This window comes from Pan paniscus, chromosome 14, assembly GCF_029289425.2.
Source record: "Pan paniscus chromosome 14, NHGRI_mPanPan1-v2.0_pri, whole genome shotgun sequence".
In the NCBI taxonomy this organism is placed as follows: Eukaryota; Metazoa; Chordata; class Mammalia; order Primates; family Hominidae; genus Pan; species Pan paniscus.
The window spans coordinates 110360093-110382889 of NC_073263.2; the positions used below are offsets into that span (position 1 = coordinate 110360093).

General features: G+C 39.6%; 1 protein-coding gene across 1 annotated transcript in view; it reads left to right on the forward strand.

The window, feature by feature from the left end:
• MYO16 (myosin XVI) overlaps positions 1–22797 on the forward strand; it is a 585697-nt gene that overhangs the window by 247609 nt on the left and 315291 nt on the right. Inside the window, exons 13-14 of the mRNA XM_024925327.4 lie at positions 13053–13180; positions 18326–18431. Coding sequence (XP_024781095.2) covers positions 13053–13180; positions 18326–18431 — 234 coding nt within the window. The remainder of the gene's footprint in view (positions 1–13052; positions 13181–18325; positions 18432–22797) is intronic.

Genomic DNA, 22797 nt, shown 5'->3' on the forward strand with positions numbered 1-22797 from the left:
ATAATTTCATTTTAAAATATATATATATTTCTTATCTCAGGAGAAATCTTTAGTAATTAAACCTTAAGTATAAAAATCATTATAAATTTTACATAGATACCAGTTATCAGATTAAGGAAATTTCATTTTATTGCTATTTTAAGAAGTCTTTTTCATAGAAAACATGTTGAATTTTACCAAATGTAAGTATTTTTTCTGTACCAATTGTTGATATGAATATTTTTCTCCTTTATTTTGTTTGTGAATTATAATTCCTGATTTTGAAATATTAAACCTACCTTACATTTTGATGTTTTATCTTTTTCTTTATATTACTGAAGTCTATTAAATAATATTTTGCTTAGGGCATCTAAGTTCATGAAAAAGATAAGCCTCCAATTTTTCTTTTTTTTATTAAAAAAACTTCTATGTCAAAATTATGCTAGTTTCATAAAGAGAATTGGAAGGTGTACTCTGTTTTCTAGTCTCTGAAAGAGTTTGTAAATTTGGTGTTGTTTCTCTCTTAAATGTTTAGAAGAATTCACAACTGAAACCATTAAGACCTGGTATTTTCTTTGCAAGAAGGTTTTAGTTCTGGATTTAATTTCTTTGACATACATAGGACAGTTCATATTCTTTCTGTGCTAGTTTTTAATGATTGCATTTTTAAAAAATTATGTTAGTTATATTTAATCTTCAAAAGTTTTTGGCATAGAATTATTCATAGTTCTATTTATCTTTTTAAAATTTGTAGAATTTTGAGTGGCTTCTTTTTATTCCATATGTTGGTAATTTGTGACTTTTCTGAGTTTTTAAAATTTCCTTCTTTCTAATTTATTTGGGTATAATTTGATTATTGTTTATGTTGTATAGATATATCCTTGATTTCCTGCCTTTCCTAAAATAAGTATTTGGGGCTTTTAAATTTTACTTTAAATGTAGCTTTACTGAATTCTACATGTTTGCTATTTTATAAATTCATTATCAATTAGTTTAAGGTATTATCTGTTTCTATTTGTGATTGCTTTCCATAAAAAATATATATGTATATATGTAGAAAGTCTATAAAAATATAAACTGAATTAATCTTCGTTTTCTACTTTTGTTTCTCTTCGACCACAGTCTGGATAATTGCTTGGCCATATTTTCAATTCTCTTTTCTGCTGTTTTGAATCTGCTGATAAAATCATTCCTTAAAATGCAGATGTATGTTATATGATTTTTTTCAATGCTAACGTTTTTATTTTAAACTCTTAGGGTTTCCAGTTTTCTGGTGAAATTCTTCGTCTTCATCATGCCACTTATTTTCTTGAACATGTCATTTTTAATCCTGTGTCTTATGACTCTAATATTGAGGTCTGTTTCTACTATGTGACTGTGTGTGTGTGTGTGTGTGTGTGTGTATGTGTGTGTGTCTGTGTGTTGGTTTTACATATATGGATATATTTACTGACATCCACGGAGACTTTGATGGAGTATTGAACTTTCCATATAAAAAAACCATAGGGCCCAGGAAGACATTATCTTCCTTCCAAGAAGATTTGACTTTTCCTCCTAGCGGGCACATAAGTTGTAGACAAACCGCATTGACCTTGTGAAGTCTCGTTTAATTTTTTTATTTGCTCCCTTCAAAAAGTTGAGCCCCCTTACGGGTCTCAGGTGGAAAGTTGGGCTGATATTCATTTGGCTTTCCTCTGTTTCTGAACCCTGAACTTGGATTTTTGTCTCCCCAGTACTGTGTGAGGCTGCTCAAATCTCTGCTGAGTGTGAGACACTTAGGGTGACTTTCTGTGATGCTGCTGAGAGACACTCAGCACAGCGGCACTGTGTGCTAGGAGGAGGGGATGGAAAAGATCCCGTGTGGCCCGGTGCATCCTGATTTTCTTCAAGATCTTAGCTCCCTAAGACATTGCTGCTTTGGTGATTTTACTATCCCTGCCATTAGATGCTTGATTTGTATTTTATCCAGTCTTTGTAATTGTTCATGGTTAGGAGAATTTGACTGATACTAGCTGCTTCATTACAGCTATAGGGTAAAGGAGACTACATCTGTTTTTATTGCATTGGTGTCAGAAGATTATTTGCCCTCAGATACCTAGGTTAGTTTGGCATTTCATGCCTCTAATTTTTTAATTCTGTATGCACCAAGGGGAGGGAGGGGAAAGAGAGAGAGAAACGCACCCTATTTAAAGTTACTATTGATAATATTATTTCTGGCTTATATGTTTATGGTAACAGTTGATTGTAGAGTTAACAAGAATTAACAGTGAGACAAAAGTCAGCTTTGAATAATTGAATGAAAAGTTAAAAAATTACTCTTATTTGGATGCTTCTATGGATCTAGAGGTAAAGTTTTAAGTATTAGCCAAAATTTAACATAATATTTTTTATAGTATGACACAGTTTGTCATATTATATTGTATCTTGTGATGGGAAAAAAACTGTTAACTTGTGGTATGTTTGTTTTTAAAGTGCTGACACTATAGTAGTATTAGGGCTTCAAATAATACGTTGTATTTGCAGTTTTTTCAGAAATACACATTCATAGAGAAAAGGAGAAACACATTAAGAGACATATTTGTTTATTAATGTAAGAATAGGATACAATACATTGAGATCATTACCAGAATAGTTTATTAAAACTGAAAATGGCTAATGCAACTTATAATTTATGTAATTATTAATATAAATAAAATCTATATATGTTTCAATATATATGAATTAAGTATTTAATATATAAGTATTATGATTTTATAAAATGAATTTACATATGTATATATACACACACACACCACCTTTTATATTCATCATTTCTAAATCTGTCATAAAATAAAAATGGAAAATAAATACAAAAATATATCAGGTAAAAGATGCACTGATATAAAGCTTACAATAAAATTACCTGCTTTTTATAGGTCATGAGAAAAGGTGAAAGTGTCTAGTCCTTCTGGACTTGACATCCATTATGTAGAATCAAATAGTTTGTGCTCTCCTTGCCTACAGGTAACAACCCATAAAATTGTAGATATTAGGTTGCTGCAAGGACATACATTTTACATTGAATTAGTGGTTATTCCCTGTAGCAATATTAGTGCCTAGTAAATAATATCAAGTAGTCACCTATCAGATATTCATTAAAACGATCTTGTTGTCCTCAGGCCACACAACAAAAATTTATTTCTTTTTGTTTCTAGTTATTATCATTGCATTATGTCTGTTGTTTTAAATGACAAATTTTGTTCAATTATTTGGGTTTCTTCCCATGTCAATTACTTTACAAGAAAAAATAAAACATTAAATATGATTATATCTGTAAAGATTATAAAGACCAGGAGAATGACTTCTCCGTTTCATATTTAAAAAGAAATTCACATATAACATCTGCATTTTAGTTTTATTTCATTATCATTAACTCTGTTATATTAAGCCTTTGCATAACATTCATTTTTATTTCTAGCAAGTTATTAATCATGGACGGAGAACACTCTTGAGGCAAACTTCATTTCGAGACTGATGTCTACACAAGGTGGCAGGCAGGCCTCCCAGTTAGATTGCTTGCTGCCACAGCAGTGCTGATCTGACACTAACAACCACCACTGCCGAGATGCGGGTCACAGCGGGCGAGTCAGCAGGCGGTTCCACCAACCAGGACAGGGTCCATGCCAACCACCAGGACAGGGTCCATGCCAACCACCAGGACAGGGTCCATGCCAACCAACCAGGACAGGGTCCATGCCAACCACCAGGACAGGGTCCATGCCAACCAACCAGGACAGGGTCCATGCCAACCACCAGGACAGGGTCCATGCCAACCAACCAGGACAGGGTCCATGCCAACCAACCAGGACAGGGTCCATGATTGTGCTGCCTATTTATGTTGGAGACACGTAATATCATTCATTTTAAACATGTTACATGTAGGGGAGAAAGAGAAAATAGAAAGCCAGATGTTCCTGCATGGGCTTTACAAAAAAGCAACCTTAAAATCAGAAACAAAAATGCATCATCAAGCCAACAAACATCTGTTGACTCTATAAGGAAATACATTGCCTTAGATACTTACAGTGTCCTCATCCTTGAGCACTGTGTAGACATGCTAGAGACAAAACACAAATAACAATGAAAAAATCACATACTTCACTTCTAGCTGAGAACACCAATTAAATAGCTGTATTGAGGGTGTGTAACCCTAATTGGCAAGTCAAGAGGTTAGAAGGGAGTAAATCCTATCAGGTTTTTTTTAAAAAAGCATCACAATAAAAAAGAAATGTGATCGGGGCAAATCTTAAAAAATTAGTAAGATTCTGATGAGCAGAAGAATGGACTAGAGCCACATGATGGGGTTTAAAAAATATATAGGACTATTTAGAGAAATACACCATGCAATTTGATATGAGCAAGAAGTTAAAAAAATTATAATATTTGAAATTCTAGGAAATGAAAACAGCTGCCATTGTTTAGTGCTTATTACATGGCAGAACTGCCTCAAATGGCTTTACATTTATTGTCACATCTCATCTCAAAAGGCAAGCAAATCAGTATAAGAATTGTTATTTCTATTCTGCAGTTGAATAAGCTGAGACTTGAGGTTAAGCAGATTTTCTAAAGTCTTCCCATGAGTAGCAGAGCTAACATTAAAGTCCAGGTCATGCAGCTCCAGAGCGAATGCTTGGCAGGCTTCTCTCAGCAGCACAAGTGCTGCGCCCAGAGGCAGACAGTTTCATTATTATTATTATTATTATTATTATTATTATTATTATTATTATATGTGATCTTTTGTAAACACAAACACATACTTTCTCAAAATATGTCACCTATACATAGGTATACAGTTCACAAATAGGACACCTACCCAGGCCTACAGAGTGAGATGTTCATAGCATAGTGCGAAACCAGCCCAGGGCACTTGGAGCCTCTGGCATCTGGGAGGTTCCACAAAGTTTCTAGGCTCGCCAGAGATGGAAGCCAGTGGCTCAGTGGCTGTCTCATAAGCTGTGGAAGCATTGGTGGCTTTAGAAATTAACATGGCAGGATTCTGCAATCTGCTGGTGGTTTATGGAGAAATATAATGACCAGTGAAGAAAAGGAGGGACTTTATCCATTAAGAAGGAAGGAACCTGTTATCTGGAACTAGAGTCCATCTAAGATTAGCAAGACTGAGCGTTTGTCATCTCACCTATGAGCTAAAATGGAGTGTTTAAAATATCCCCTGACCAAGAATCCTCTTGTTTCAATTGATACAAATAAGGAAAGAAGACAGTGAAGTGAAGAGAAAAGACAGGTGGGGAAGGAAGTGTCTGGCCCTGATGATATTTGCCGGACCCAATGAGAAAGTGCAATTTTAACTATGAGAATGGTAACCAATAAAAAAGTTAGATGGTTTGTCAGTCACTCAGAAAACAGGGACTGCATAAGCGGAAATCCTCAAAGTTTTATAGAATTACACTGTCATTATTATTTCCATAATTATATTATGTATAAAGCATAGAATCGGCATCAGGTAATGTGTTGCCAGGTGGTAGTAATGGACTATTCCACAACATGAACTGTAACACTGCATGGGAAAGAGACTTACAAGAAAGGGGAGCTGAGAGAGGTTATGAGTTTATCAGGAAATAACTTTCTTTAGACACTCAAGGCTCATCACCCACATCTACTCTCTAGTAAAATTTGGCATAAAGAGAATATCTAAGCCCAAATAGATTTAAATAAATAAAATTTAAAAACCCTAGCCAGCCGTGGCCTAGGGTTTTTAAATTGAAAACCCTAGCCACCTGTAGTCCTAGCTACTTGGGAGGCTAAGGCAGGAGGATTGCTTGACCCCAGGGGATGGAGTCTGCAGTGATCTGTACTTGGGCCACTGCACTCCAGCCTGGGCCGCTGAGCGAGCCCTGTCTCAAAAAAATGAAAACGAAAAAATGTTAGAGAAATGAATTCCATGTACACACAGATGGATGCATGATCCAGGCTGTCTCTTGTGTCTGTTGAACATCTAATGAAATTCTCATTTACAAAATAGAGAGTTGAAAAACATTTTGTCACATTAGAGTCTAAGTCTATGTTGGACTTGGGGAGGAGTGAAACAGTGTTAGTACAAGTTTTCAAACAACAGAAATTAGATCTGCTGGACAATGAAGCTGAACTCCTCAGTTTTATGAATTATAATGTGTATATCACTATCATTTAATTATTCTTAATATTCATTGCAACTTCTGGAATAATTAAAAATGAAAAAAGTTCAAGCAGAATGCAACAGACAGTTGTGTGCCCACCACCCATATTGGTTTCATATCTCTTTTAAAAACATTTAAAATTAAAAGTGCTGTATTTTTTTTTCACATGTACTTTTGTGATTGGGATGCAGCTTTAAGGGTATGGTAAGAAAACACTGTGTCCTACTTTAACTGTAACATTTATTTTCTGAGTGGTACAAAAAATAACAGTATGTTTTAATTATATGATGTCTTAGATAGATGACATATTGTTCTATAAACATAGGGTAAGTACCACTTCAACTTCAACCTACTTATTTTCGTAAGCAGTGATAATGGTTATCTTGAAGTTATCCTTCCATCCAGTGTTTCATATGTTTACTATATACATGAACACATATATACATTCAAAAAGTGGGTATACCACTATTTTCTATATTTTAATTAACTCATAACATAGTAACTGTATTCTCTCTTTTTTTTTTTTTTTTGAGATGGGATCTTACTCTATTGCCCTGGCTGGAGTGCAGTGGCACAATCTTGGCTCACTGCAACCTCCGCCTCCCAGGTTCAAGCGATTCTCCTGCCTCAGCCTCCCAAGTAGCTGATACTACAGGCATGTGCCACCACACCCACCTAATTTTTTGTAGTTTTAGTAGAGATGGGGTTTTCCCGAGTTAGCCGGGATGGTCTCAATCTCCTGACCTCATAATCTGCTCACCTCAGTCCCCCAAAGTGCTGGGATTACAGGCGTGAGCCACCGCGCCCAGCCATTAGCTGTATTCTTTTACAAAAAAGCTGTTGATCAGCCCTCACGCTTTCAAAAATTTTCCATCTTGAAAATTTGAGACCTAATTTATTCTAAAGTCCCTCTAGAATTTTCTTGTAATGACACACAACCAGTTATATTTGTCTATTAATCTTTATTATAGACTTTTAACTTATTTCTGTATTTTCTGCTCTTACAAAGAGTCCTAAGAATTGTTTTATAAATGCTCTTTTTGCTCATGTTTGAGAGTTTCAACAGAGATATTCCCAGTTGAACATGAATCTTCAAATTTAGAAGATATTGCCAGATGATTCTTCCAATTAGTTAAAACTACAAGACTCAGTAGTATAGACTTGTTTTCCCAGCCCAACAGACAACTTCATTTGGAAATCAAGCTCTGCCACCAACTAGCCCTGTCCCCTTGGGCCTGTCACTGACTTCTCTTGGCACCAATTCTGTTGCCTGTAAACATAGAAATACTTCTCTAACTCCAGTCATAGGTTCTGGAGGACTGCATGAGTGAGTGCCTGTGAGGTGCTGAGGACAGCACCATGTACAGAGTGCCTGTAAGCTATTATGATCATTATGACTAAACTATGATTAATTCTGCTAGGATTTTGTGTGTAATATAGCATCTTATAGTTTGAAATAGCACGAGAGAGCTTTCCATCCTTTCTCATATTTATTTTCCATCTTTTTAGTTTATATTTTTGCCCAAATTTGTATTATAGTTCCATTTTTAAATTGATTTGTAGGAATATGTTTTAAATTGCTGCTGATCTATTGATTACATGCACAGCTTATACACTTCTCTGTCTTTGCTTATTTTCTATTATTATATGGTTGACCAGGGCTTGTTAAATTTAATGTAGTAAGATCGCTCCATCATTCTCATTATAATTTATATTTTTGAATCCTATTTCCTTGTTTACATACAAATCATGAGAGTACCATTCTATATGCTTGTCTAAATGCTTTAAACTTTGCTGCTCATATCTGGGATTTACATTCACTTGTAAGTAATTTTTACACTTGCTATAGAATAGAGATCAACACTTGTCTTCTTTACCTAAATAGATGATTAGTCCTCTCAGCAGCACCCTTTACCACTGATAGGTGGTGCAGCCTGGTTGGTCATACACTGTATCTTTGATAAGGACAGGACGCAGGGAGACACTGGGTAGAAGAGAGCAGTTCCCCGGCAAAGGCCCCACCCTCAAGGCTGGTAACCCACAGCCCTAAATGGGAACAGATATTCCTGTTTTCGTGCCAAAAAGTTGCCTTTGGCCCACCATGCCCCCCATCCTGTACCCCCAAACACCAGACTCCACAAGCAGATGAACAGAAGAGCAGAAGAGTGGCAGAGAAGGAGAGAAGAGAAGGAGCATCTGAATGTTGAGAGGAGTTCAGCTAGGGATGGTTGGAGAGGAGATCGGCTACTGGATGGCCAAACTCCAGGGAAGATCATCTTCCCACTCTATCCACTTTCCAGCTCCCCATCCATCCCACTGAGAGCCACCTCCACCACTCAATAAAACCCCTGCATTCACCATCCTTCAAGTCCGTGTGTGATCTGATTTTTCCTGGATGCCAGACAAGAGCTTAGGATACAGAAAGCTGTCGCACTGGCCCTCTGCCCTTGCAAAAAAGGCAGAAGGTCCATTGAACTGTTTAACACTTAAGCTGTCCACGGACAGCAAAGCTAAAAGAATACACTGTAACACATGCCCACTTGGGCTTCAGAAGTTGCAGGCACCCACCCCTAGATGCTACTATGGGGCCAAAGCCCAAAGGTGCTGGCCCAGGCTCCTGTACCTGCCCATCTGCATGCTCCCCCTCCCATAAGGGGTTTGAGCACACACAGTGGCCAAACAGATGAGCCACACCCCGTCACACATCCTGCGAGCAGGGTTAGGGAACTCTCCCATTTCATCTTCACCAACATGTAGGCTTGCACTGAATTATCTAGTCTGTTTCAAGTGATCTGTGATCCATTTATCTACTCTTTGCACCAGCACCACACTGTGTGATGACTTCAGTTTTTTTGTAGTTTTGGTTGAGGTGTAATGTTTGTAGGAAAGTGCTTATGTTGCTAAGCATGCAGGTGGGTGGTACTCAGCTCCAGAACATGAAGTCCCTTAAACATTAGCACTTCCCCTGCTACTGCCAACTTGACTTCTAACAGCAAGGATTGGTTACCTGTGTTTGTACTCGATGTAAGTGAAGACATACAGTGTGTTCTTTTATGTATCTGACCACTCACACTCAACATTGTGAGATTCATCCAGTTAACTCTCATTGTGGATCATGTATTCTACTTTAAAAATTATTTTTGCTATAATTTTAAATGTGTGTAAAATGTGTAGATAAATTGTACAAGCAACTTTTAACATCAACCTTTTTTTATTATTATACTTTAAGTTCAAGGGTACATGTGCACAATGTGCAGGTTTATTACATATGTATATATGTGCCATGTTGGTGTGCTGCACCCGTTAACTCATCATTTACATTAGGTATATCTCCTAATGCTATCCCTCCCCCCTCCCCCCACCCCACAACAATCCCCAGTGTGTGATGTTCCCCACCCTGTGTCCAAGCATTCTCATTGTTCAATTCCCACCTATGAGTGAGAACATGAGGTGTTTGGTTTTCTGTCCTTGCGATAGTTTGCTCAGAATGATGGTTTCCAGCTTCATCTATGTCCCTACAAAGGACATGAACTCATCCTTTTTTATGGCTGCATAGTATTCCATGGTGTGTATGTGCCACATTTTCTTAATTCAGGCTATCATTGATGGACATTTGGGTTGATTCCAAGTCTTTGCTATTGTGAGTAATGCCGCAATAAACATACGTGTGCACGTAACTTTATAGCAGTATGATTTATAATCCTTTGGGTATATGCCCAGTAATGGGATGGCTGGGTCAAATGGTATTTCTAGTTCTAGGTCCTTGTGGAATGGCCACACTGTCTTCCACGATGGTTGAACTAGTTTACAGTCCCACCAACAGTGTAAAAGTGTTCCTATTTCTCCACATCCTCTCCAGCACCTGTTGTTTCCTGACTTTTTAATGATCACCATTCTAACTGGTGTGAGATGGTATCTCATTGTGGTTTTGAATTTGCATTTCTCTGATGGCCAGTGATGATGAGCATTTGTTCATGTGTCTGTTGGCTGCATAAATGTCTTCTTTTGGGAAGTGTCTGTTCATATCCTTTGGCCACTTTTTGATGGGGTTATTTGATTTTTTCTTGTAAATTTGTTTGAGTTCTTTGTAGATTCTGGATATTAGCCCTTTGTCAGTTGGGTAGATGCAAAAATTTTCTCCCATTCTGTAGGTTGCCTGTTCACTCTGACGGTAGTTTCTTTTGCTGTGCAGAAGCTCTTTAGTTTAATTAGATCCCATTTGTCAATTTTGACTTTTGTTGCCATTGCTTTTGGTGTTTTAGTCATGAAGTCTTTGCCCATGCCTATGACCTAAATGGTATTGCCTAGGTTTTCTTCTAGGGTTTTTGTGGTTTTAGGTCTAACATTTAAGTCTTTAATCCATCTTGAATTAATTTTTGTATAAGGTGTAAGGAAGGGATCCAGTTCCAGCTTTCTACATATGGCTAGCCAGTTTTCCCAGCACCATTTATTAAATAGGGAATCCTTTCCCCATTTCTTGTTTTTGTCAGGTTTGTCAAAGATCAGATGGTTGTAGATGTGTGGTATTATTTCCGGGGGCTCTATTCTGTTCCATTGGTCTATATCTCTGTTTTGGTACCAGTACCATGCTGTTTTGGTTACTGTAGCCTTGTAGTATAGTTTGAAGTCAGGTAGCATGATGCCTCCAGCTTTGTTCTTTTGGCTTAGGATTGTCTTGGCAATGTAGGCTCTTTTTTGGTTCCATATGAACTTTAAAGTAGTTTTTTCCAATTCTGTGAAGAAAGTCATTGGTAGCTTGATGAAGATGGCATTGAATCTATAAATTACCTTGGGCATGGAGTTTGAGATCTGAGAACGGACAGACTGACTCCCCAGGTGGGTCCCTGACCCCCGAGTAGCCTAACTGGGAGACACCTCCCAGTAGCGGATGACTGACACATCATACAGCCAGGTGTCCCTCTGAGACGAAGCTTCCAGAGGAAGGATCAGGCAGCAACATTTGCCATTCTGTAATATTTGCTTTTCTGCAGCCTCTGCTGGTGATACCCAGGCAAACAGCGTCTGGAGTGGACCTCCAGCAAATTTCAACAGACCTGCAGCTGAGGGTCCTGACTGTTAGAAGGAAACTAACAAACAGAAAGGACATCCACACCAAAATCCCATCTGTACGTCACTATCATCAAAGACCAAAGGTAGATAAAACCACAAAGATGGGGAGAAACCAGAGCAGAAAAGCTGAAAATTCTAAAAATCAGAGCTCCTCTTCTCCTCCAAAGGAACGCAGCTCCTCGCCAGCAATGGAACAAAGCTGGATGGAGAATGACTTTGACGAGTTGAGAGAAGAAGGCTTCAGATGATCGGTAATAACAAACTTCTCTGAGCTAAAGGAGGATGTTGGAACCCATTGCAAAGAAGCTAAAAACCTCGAAAAAAGATTAGACAAATGGCTAACCAGAATAAACAGCATAGACAAGATCTTAAATGACCTGATGGAGCTGTAAACCATGGCACGAGAACTACGTGACTCATGCAGAAGCTTCAGTAGCCGATTTGATCAAGTGGAAGAAAGGGTATCAGTGATTGAAGATCAAATAAATGAAATGAAGTGAGAAGAGAAGTTTAGAGAAAAAAGAGTAAAAAGAAATGAACAAAGCCTCCAAGAAATATGGGACTATGTGAAAAGACCAAATCTATGTCTGACTGGTGTACCTGAAAGTGAGGAGGAGAATGGAACCAAGTTGGAAAACACTCTTCAGGATATTATCCAGGAGAACTTCCCCAACATAGCGAGTCAGGCCAACATTCAAATCCTGGAAATACAAAGAACGCCACAAAGATACTCCTTGAGAAGAGCAACTCCAAGACACATAATTGTCAGATTCACCAAAGTTGAAATGAAGGAAAAACTGTTAAGGGCAGCCAGAGAGAAAGGTCAGGTTACCCACAAAGAGAAGCCCATCAGACTAATAGCAGATCCCTGAGCATCAACCATTTTAAAATACTTTTCTGGCATGTGGTCCCATCAACCTTAAATATGTTTACCGTGTATTTAAACAAAGGTATTCTCCTGTGTAACCTCCCTACAGTCATCAAAATGGGAAAATTATTGCTGATGCACTGGTGTCACTGAATCAAGAGACCTCGTTCAGGATTTCCCATTGTCTCAGTAACGCCCACAGAGCTAGAGATTCAGGCCAGCGCTGCATGTTGCATTTTGAACCACCATGCCCTTGACTCTCCTTCAGTATGGACCAGTTCTGCAGTCTTCTTTTGACTTTTCTGACCTTGACATCTTTGAAGATACAGGCCAGTTATTTTGTAAAATAAAAATAACTTTGATTTCTTCACAACTAAGAAGTCTTCCTACTCTTGAGTTTTTATTCTAAAGTAATGAAATTTACTAGAAATTTAAAAGGACTAAAAATACTGGAAATGAATCATTATGGCAATAATTATACATCACCGTTTCTCTAAAATTAATTAATTTTTGTTTTTCTGAGAAATTTGTAAACTTATATGCATTTCAGCTGCAACTGCCTCTCACATTCAAGTTTAAAACCTTGGCTATCTTATGGTATTGAAATTAAATACTGCTGAGAGAAATTGTATTTGTTGTAAATTACCACAGTTTCAGCTTACTGCACAGATATCTATTAAACAACATATTTTGTGAGTTGCTCTTCTTAAAGACAGCAGAATAATTAAAGCCTGTGGACCAAGTAATGAAGGATAAAGTATAAGCCTCCGTTTTGTCATTATGCATGCTGAAAATGTGCTGAGAAGGGTGTAATTTTACAAATGTTTTTACATACCAATGAGATTCAGAATTAGGGATTCATTCACTTCTGTATCTTGGACAGAAGTCACTCTCATTATGGGATGAGGAATACTGGCGCCTTTTCACTGAGGTTTTCCCCTTGCTGCTGCCCTGTTTTCCAGGTGTCCCAGCTGTATTTCAGCTCCTCAGGGAAGCTGTGTTCCTCGCTGCCTCCTCACCTCTTCTCCTGTGTGGAGAGAGCCTTTCACCAGCTCTTCCGGGAACAGCGGCCTCAGTGTTTCATCCTCAGGTGAGTCCTCCTCAACCTTGTCTGCCACGCTCAGGTTTGCCACGGGGCTTGGCAGTAAAGATGTACTCATTTCCTATGGTTTACCTTTATTTACTTTCTCAGCACCTTGAGGTCCAGTATATCTTTGCAATAAGTACATTTGACTCGTTACAAAGGAGAAACATCTTGGCTGTTAGGAGTAGCCCCAAGTGTAGCTGGATCAATATTAATAAACTTAACCTGAAACTCATTTCCTTTTGAAGATTTAAAGCTTAGATAAAAAGTTTTTGCTTCTGAACCTAAGAAAACATGGAGAAAGAAAAACTTCCAGTATTTCTGAACCGAAGCCACTGTTCTTCAAAATCCAGGGCTGCCCCAAATATCATTTTATTTCTTTCCAAAGGTATGTTTTCTCAGCCTGTTTCTTGTTATTTACCTTTGCTCACAATTCACTGTATTCTACTTCCTAAACTTTTTTTTTTTTTGAGACAGGGTCTTACTCTGTCACCTGGGCTGGAATTCAGTGGCATGATCACCAGTCACTGCAGCCAAGGCTCAAGTGATCCTCCCACCTCAGCCTCCCAAGTAGCTGGGACTACAGGCACATGCCACCACACTTGGCTAATTTTTTAATTTTTGTAGAGATGAGATCTCACTATGTTGCCCAGGCTGGTCTCAAACTCCTGGGCTCAAGCGATCCTCTTGTCACAGCCTCTCAAAGTGCTGGGATTACAGACATGGGCCACTGCATTTGGCCCAAAATATTTTTTGAATTTGAAATGTAATGCTAGATTTAACTCATCAATTAATAGAAAATTAAAGAAACATTTAAATGTTAAAATCTGCATCAGAGACCTATATTTTATATTCAGTCAAACCTCTACAAGGGAGGGAAAGCTCTATAAATACTCACTCACTGCAGTGCCTTAGTTGTTGTCGGTAGTGCTGGTTGGAACTGAACCGATAAGTACAGTAGCACACAACTCGAGTCAAAGTGAAATGAAAATGGTATAAAGTTAGAACCTGGATAGAATTCAAAAGGCTTATTTAAATATTAAAATGAGAGCTTATATGTTTATATGCATTTCATCAAAAATTCTATGGAGGGTGGAGGGACAGACTGATGGGCGCACACTTTAGTTTTCTAGTTTTCAAAGCAGCGTGCTAGCGGTAGTTTTCGTGCTGGGTTCAGACGCATCCTAAGGATGAGGAAGGTGCTGAGGCAGGGGCTTCGACACATTCTAAACTCTAGGATAAGAAAGGCACCGAGGCAGGGGATTCCACCCATTCTAGACTCAAAAATGAGAAAGGCGCTGAGGCAGGGAATTCCACCCATTGTAGACTCAAGGATGAGAAAAGCACTGAGGCAGGGGCTTCTGCCCATTCTAGGCTCAAGGATGAGAAAGACGCTGAGACAGGGGCTCTCACCCATTCTAGACACAAGGATGAGAAGGGCGTCAAGGTGAGGGCTCCAACCCATTCTAGACACAAGGATGAGAAAGGCACCGAGGCAGGGGCTTCCACCCATTCTAAACTCAAGGATGAGAAAGGCTCTGAGACAGGGGCTCTCACCCATTCTAGACACAAGGATGAGAAAGGCACTGAGGCGAGGGCTCCAACCCATTCTAAACTCAAGGATGAGAAAGGCTCTGAGACAGGGGCTCTCACCCATTCTAGACACAAGGATGAGAAAGGCGCTGAGACAGGGGCTCTCACCCATTCTAGACACGAGGATGAGAAAGGCACTGAGACAGGGGCTCTCATCCATTCTAAACTCAAAGGATGAGAAAGACACTGAGACGGGCTCTCACCAATTCTAGACACGAGGATGAGAAAGGCACTGAGGCGGGGGCTCCAACCCATTCTAGACTCAAGGATGAGAAAGGCACCAAGGCAGGGGTTTCCACCCATTCTTTCTTTCGATACGGAGTTTCGTTCTTGTTGCCCAGGCTGGAGTGCAATGGCACAATCTCAGCTCACCGCTACCTCTTCCTCCTGGGTTCAAGTGATTCTCCTGCTTCAGCCTCCTGAGTAGCTGGAATTACAGGCATGTGCCACCATGCCTGGCTAATTTTGTATTTTTAGTACAGTCAGGGTGTCACCATGTTGGTCAGGCTGGTCTCGAACTCCTGAGCTCAGGCGATCCACCTGCCTCGGCCTCCCAAAGTGCTGGGATTACAGGTGTGAGCTACTGCACCTAGCCACTCATTCTAGACTCAAGGATGAGAAAGGCGCAGAGATGGGGGCTTCCACCCATTCTAGACTCAGGCAACCCTATTTTTATCTGCTTTGTCTGTCTAGTTTCCTGGTCTTCCTTTGTTAAACAGGGAAAAACTTTTTAAAAGTTGCTTAGAAAAAGCACTGTCAATTGGTGAGATAGGGAGAGTATAACACTGTTGACAATAACAACTAATGTTTATTGAGAATTTACTGGCTGCCAGACCCTTAACTAGATTATTTCTATGTATTATTTATTTCTTCAGAATTTACATAACTTTTGAGTGCTCCCACTTAGTTCTAGGATGATCATTGCAGCTGTTATAGGTCAGTTTTTGAAAGCGTGGGTCCTGAGCAAGGCTCTGAGGGGGGAAAAGGAGGAGCAGCAGGCCCATGCGCTTTGGGAGTCCGCCCGGGAGATGGCACACAGCGGCCAGTAAGTTTTCTCATGAAGAACCCCGTTTATCTTAGTTTAACCCAACAGTTTTGACGTGTATTTGCTCATGGAACTTTTTATCCAGTATATATTCTGCAGAACTAGTTTTCCTTTGGGTCTTTTTTTTTTTTTTTTTTTTCTTTTTGAGATGGAGTCTTGAGTCTCGCTCTGTCGCCCAGGCTGGAGTGCAGTGGCGCCATCTCGCCTCACTGCAAGCTCCGCCTCCCGGCTTGACGTCATTCTCCTGCCTCAGCCTCCCGAATAGCTGGGACTACAGGCGCCCGCCATCACGCCCAGCTAATTTCTTGTATTTTTAGTAGAGACGAGGGTTCACCGTGTTAGTCAGGATGGTCTCGATCTCCTGACCTTGTGATCCGCCCACCACAGCCTCTCAAAGTGCTGGGATTACAGGCGTGAGCCACCGCGCCCGGCCCTCCTTTGGGTCATCTTTTAAAGTTAATGATTCCCTGTACCAACCCCTTATTTTGAAAAAATATCTCTTCATTCAAGTTTCAAGAAGGTGTTGATGCAGGATTTTGCTCCTTAGCTCAGCTACGTCCGGGTTCTTGCCTCACGACCTGGAAAAATGAGGCGTGCGGACACGAGAGAGTGAGTGGAGTAGAATTTATTATGCGAAAGGGAAGCTCTCAGCAGAGAGGGGTCCTGAAGCAGGGTGCCTGGTGCCCCCTTCTCGGTTGAATACCACCAGAGCTTACGGCGCGAACTGCTGGCGGCTCCACCCCCGTCCTTCCAGTGCGCATGCGGAGGCCGAGCTGCTCCACATTGATTTATTTCCCTTGCTGCACGTGTGTTAAGGAACGGACTTTCCCACCGCAGGCGTGTTTAGGCAACCCCCCTGTGCAAGTTCCCTTATCGGCACAAAACATCTGACGTAAGCACTCGTGGGGCGGGTCGGAGCTTCTCAGGGGACCCTTCCCTGACTGTCTGCCTGAAGCAAGCTGGAGAACTCCTTTCGGTATCGCTAGTCCTGATATACAGAATGGAAGAGCAAATCTCTGGTTACTAGGACTTACTATTTTAGTGATTCTCTTTCTTCTTTCAGAATTGTGTGTGCTTTCATACAGCTTTGCCACATCCTTGATTGTGTGGGCTAAGATACATGCGTTCTCCATTTTTACGAATATGATAAAATTAGCCATTTGAAATTCAACTTAATAAGTTGTTTACGGATCATTATTGAGTGTCAGTTGTGTCCCAGAACGAGCACTTACAAAGGGTAATTTAAGATTTAGCAATCAAAACGCAAGTAGTCCTGGAATGGATGTCCCAAAACTCAGTACCAGACCAGAAAAAATTTCATTTTGTTTTCTAATATTAACTTAATACCTCATTTGTTGATACTCTTAGGCCCCAGTAGTTCAAAAGTCTGCACAAGTGAGTGGAAGCATCCATTAACGACTCGACACTTTAAACAAATAATTAAATTTCAACTTACTTCTTTTCTGGCAAACACTGTTAATTAACTTTGTTAAAATAGATGTTTCCAGGCAGAAAACCAAGGAAGCACTCATAAAAGGGCTTTAAAAAGTTTTTCTGGTTACCAAATAAGTAAAGGCTGTTTTCATGAATTTTTCATCTGGATGAAGTAATAACTTTATTGTAGATCACATCACTTTGAAATAATAATTATTTTGTGGGAATTTTATGTTAATCCTATATCATATAGTGTCAGGAATATAATATTTACCATTTGTAAAAATTGGGTGAGTTAATGAAGTATGCTTGGCATGTATTAAAAGTGATGCCCTTATAAATAAAAGTTCAGTGATCTTTTCTAGATTAAAGAAAAATGCAAACTAGAGAACATCAGAACTGAAAGCAAGCTGAAAAGGAAACCTAAGCAGGTCAGGTTTAGGATCTGCGGAATGACAGATCCACATCTGAAGACCTTACTGCCTTAGTTTTTGTAGCTAGGCACTTTATGTTCATTTCAAAGAACAGAGAAGGAATGCTCAGACAGATGTCACAGCTTTTCCACAGACGAGGTAATGTCTTTCCTGTAAGGCCCATGAAGCATGAACAGTTTTCCCAAGGCCAAGTGTGAGCCTGCATGTCTCAACACAGCGTGCTGTCACGGGATCGCCTCACTTTATGTTGACTTGCTAAGCTGAGTCAAGTCGGTTATGTCTTCTTCTCAGCCTGACACCTTTCTGGCATAATTCACCTACACTAGGTGGTTCTACCCTGTGAGATACTGAATGGCAGAACTTGTGTCATATTCATTTGTAATGCCAGCATTTGAAACACCATCAGGGACATGACACAGTAAACATATACTGGGTATTTCAGACAAATGAATGAAATTGAAGTGTGAACGGAGACCACAAACTCATTGCAGGTTGATGTGCCATTCCCTCCTCATTTCTGTGTCTGAGAAATACCTCCAGTTAATTTTTTTACTTGTTCCTTCAAAGTAGCTTCAAAGGAACAAAGGAACAAGCTTTGAAGCAAAGTTCCTTCAAACTTATGTTTTTCCTCTCTGTTTTCCTTAGTGGAGAAAGGGGATCAGGAAAGTCTGAAGCCAGCAAACAAATCATAAGACACCTCACCTGCAGGGCTGGCGCCAGCAGGGCCACACTGGATTCCAGATTCAAACATGTAAGTTTTTTGTTTGGGTTGGCAAATATGTGAATGAAGATGTTCAGCCAGTTGTCATTTACAAATAGGGGAGGGGACATCATAATAGACACAAGGGGGTCAAAATTTGTGGAAATAAAGAATAAAAAATTATTGAGCTTGGGTTCAAATTAATACTGTTCAAGTCAACATTTATTTATTTTACATATTTAAAATATTTTGTACATACTTTCTTTTTGTATTTGCTCTGAATAGTTGGATCTAAAACACGTAATATAGGTAGATGTTGTTCACAAAGAAAGTGCACTTTGAGGCTGAGCACAGGGGCTCACGACTATAATCCCAGCACTTTGGGAGGCCAAGGCATGTGAATCACCTGAGGTCAGGAGTTTGAGATCAGCCTGGCCAACATTGTGAAACCTCGTCTCTACTAAAAATACAAAAATTAGCCAGGAGTGGTGGCTGGTGCCTGTAATCCCAGCTACTCAGGAGGCTGAGGCAGGAGAATTGCTTGAACCCCGGAGGCAGAGGTTGTGGTGAGCTGAGATCATGCCATTGCATTCCAGCTGGACAAGAGCAAAACTCTGTCTCAAAAAAAAAAAAAAGAAAAGAAAAAGAAAGTGCACTTTGGTGTGTTAGGAGATTTTGGGGAGCTGGCCAGAAAAGAAATTATTGTGAGGGATCATTGGGGCCTGATAATAAATCTTTGGTGTATCTGAAAGAATTGGCAATAGTTATCCTTAAAGACTTTGATGGGCAGGCCATGCACCTTTGGGGCCAAAACAGATTTTAAACTCTATTCGGAAACATTCGCAGTGTTAACTGTCCCGCTAATTCATCATTCTAAAATATGACCGTGATTCAAGGAGGAAGCAAAAAGACCTGTTAGCAGCTAAGATAAAGCTAAAAACATCCCACATAATCAAACTCAGAAATTTTACTCAAGGAGGCCACCACAGGTGCTTATCCATAGACTGATTCTGTTGTTTATACATAGTTCTAGCAAGTTTTGTTAAAAGGTTTGTTCAGACCATAGCAGATCAGAAGAAGACATTGAAAGGCCACTGGAAGGAATGGCTAACAGTGGGGGGAACAGACAGGACAGGAACCAATAACCAATTCAAAAGAATGGACATCAACAGTCTGCTCTCTAGGGGCCTCTACCTAGAGATGGAACCCTCTCCATTTCTACATTTCTTTTGGAAATCACTCCAGATGCCTGGAAGTTCATGGTGATTTTCCTAAGGTTGAAATAAAATATTATTTTAGAGGATACTCCACCCTTGCTTATGCTGATGATCATGACTCAGTGCCATGGGTACACCAGCAGCTCTGGATCCTAATCTCCATACTGCCTCTCATTCTTAACATGCAGACCTGCCTGTCCAATGAATTTCCTGGACATGCCGCAGTGTACTACAAACACATGGCCAAAACTGAAGTCTTTCTTTTTTATTTTCATTTATTTATTTACTGTTATTGTTATTTATTTTTGAGACAGGGTCTTGCTCTGTCACACAGGCTGGAGTACAGTGATACGATCACCATTCACCGCAGCTTCAACTTCCTGGGCTCAAGTGATCCTCCCACCTCATCCTTCCAAGTAGCTGGGACCACAGGCATGTGTCTCTGCCTAGCTAATTTTTGTTTTTTTTTGTTTTGTTTTTTTTTTGTGTGGAGACTGGGTCTCCTGTGTTTCCCAAGCTGGTCTCGAACTCCTGGGCTCAAGTGATCCACCTGCCTCAGCCTCCCAAAGTGCTGGGATTACAGGCGTGAACCACTGCATCGTACTAAGTTTCTCTATTTCCAACACATTCTGAATATCCTATTACCCCTAGCTCTTTAGTCTGTCCAGTTCCTTCAGGTCCACAGTCATTGCTGCTGTGGAGTCATCTTCTCACATGGCATTATCTTTGAGACTGTTCTAAGTTGCTCTCTTTCTTTTTCCATTCTTGGCCATCCTCCAGTGCATGTCCCTGTGGCAGGCCGTGGTTGGTAGCTCTGCTCCCCAGGGTCAGGTAGGGCCCAGGCCCTGTCGCTCCCCAGACACTTTCTCACCTGCTCAGAGGAAGGGAGCAGCAAACCCCAGTCCAGGCAGAAGGCTCATCATATGCAGAGGGGCTACCTGTCTTCTCATCACAGTTATGGGCTTGAACTTAGTCATGCTGCTATCTAGTTAGGACTCATTGATAACTAGGCAGCCATGTATTCAACTTCAACTAGTAAATGGAAGAAGAGGAGAGTTGATGCTGGTGAACTGCCATCAGCCTGTATCACCAGAGACTCCTTTGCTCAAAGCCCTTGAGTGAGTCTCTGTTCCCTTTACATCAAGTCCAATAAATCAGCATGGCCTGGCATTCTTTCTGGCAATGTTACATTTGTTGTGGTTTTTATTTTCTTCTCTAATCTTAGAACACTATATCCCCTTCCTCTTACTCTATGCTGAAGCCACCTTTGAGCATGTATCCCTCTCAGCCTGGCCCGTGCAGTCTCATTCATTTGCTTTCTCACTCCACAAGCATCTATTAACAAAGGGCTACCCAGTGCCTGTCCCTGGAATTCAGAGCTGCTGTCTCAACAGCGTGGTAGGAGCTCAGTTTCTATGTGGGGAATAAATGAATATACTAAAATAAGTATCATGACCGTATAGGAGAAACATTTCATTACCCCCAGTTTCCTAAGTTAAGTTCCTTAGTTAACTTTACATTATCAAATACATTTAATGTGGACAACCCATTTGTATGTCATCATGAGGCTGTACATTTGGCCTGTGTGTGTTTCCTTATATGTGATTTATAGAACTAACATTGACATTTTCTTCAATTTGTCTTACCTGCCCTGCTTTTGTTAGATAGTGGGATTTTTCTACCTCTCTTCCTTTTTATACAACCTTTTGTTTTTCATTCCAGTGTAGGGAAGACACATTTGTTAAAAAATGTCTTATCTCGCAGGTCAAGAGACCACTAAATGCATATATGGAAAATCGTGTTCAATTCCACATATACACTAACAGAACATAAGATTTTCTATAGATAAATCAATATTCTATGTGTAACATTCAAGAAATAATGTACATATGTGCTATATCATTGCCTTGACAAAAAATAATGCATGTACACATCATAGGCCGTGTTACAATAGTATAAAACTTTCTATTGGCACTGATTTCAAAGCATGATATTGCTGCAGTGTGAAATTTCCACGGAGGTGCCTCTGATGCTGACATGTGTCTGGCCGTACACACATTTACAGAAAGATGCCTGCATTTCAGTCATAATTTTATATTTAAAAGTGTCTGATTATATTCATGCAAGACAGCTGCACTTATATCGTTTCCTAAATCAATGCCATCTAAAGGTTCAAAAGTTAAAAATACGGAAATATACTGCACAATGAATATTGTGCTATTTGTGTTTGTTTCTGTGTCACTTGCTTTTTTATCTGGCTGCTACAGTTTAGAGTGATTTCTACCATGGTGGCGGTTAGTTGGCGTGTTCTTTAAATTTATAGTATCTGATTCCTCATTTAGAAATGAGAATAACTGATTTTTAACTAATAAATTAGTATTATTTTGCATATTTTATACTTGTGAATTATAAGTAATTTTAAAATTTATTCTGCTCTAATAGATCCCCAAGCTTATGTCTGATTCTGTAGACTTTTCTCTTTAAAAAGAATGCATAATTAAGTAGTTTTTTGAATATCTGTGGTATCATGTGTGTTCATTAATGACTTTAATTTATAACCATTTATTAAGCTCATACCATATTGACCACCTGCATAATTCTACAACAAGCTCAAAATAATTTTTTTTTTGAAATGGAGTCTTGCTCTGTCGACCAGGCTGGAGTATAGTGGCACAATCTTGGCTCACTGCAATCTCCATTTCCCAGGTTCAAGCAATTCTCCTGCCTCAGCCTCCCAAGCAACTGGGATTACAGGTGTGTGCCACCACACCTGCCTAATTTTTGTAGTTTTTAGTAGAGATGGGGTTTCACCATGTTGGCCAGGCTGGTCTTGAACTCCTGACCTCAAGTGATCTACCCACCTCAGCCTCCCAAAGTGCTGGGATTACGGACATGAGCCACTGCACCTGGCCGGTCAAAATAATTTAATATTGAGAGTCAATTTGGGAGAATAGCATAACCTATCTTCTTTGTTCAAATATGTTAATATCCTGACCACTGACACTTAAGAGTTAGAGTACGTGTAAAACAACATGGTTATAAAATAGCCTCAAGTTAACTAACGGAAATAACAGAAACTGATGACTTACTCATAATGAAAAGGAACAATAGTTTCCCCTCTAAATTATATACAATCATCTATTAAAATGATCATCTGGGAGACAGCAGGCTGTATAATTTCTGTAATGCATTCTCTATTA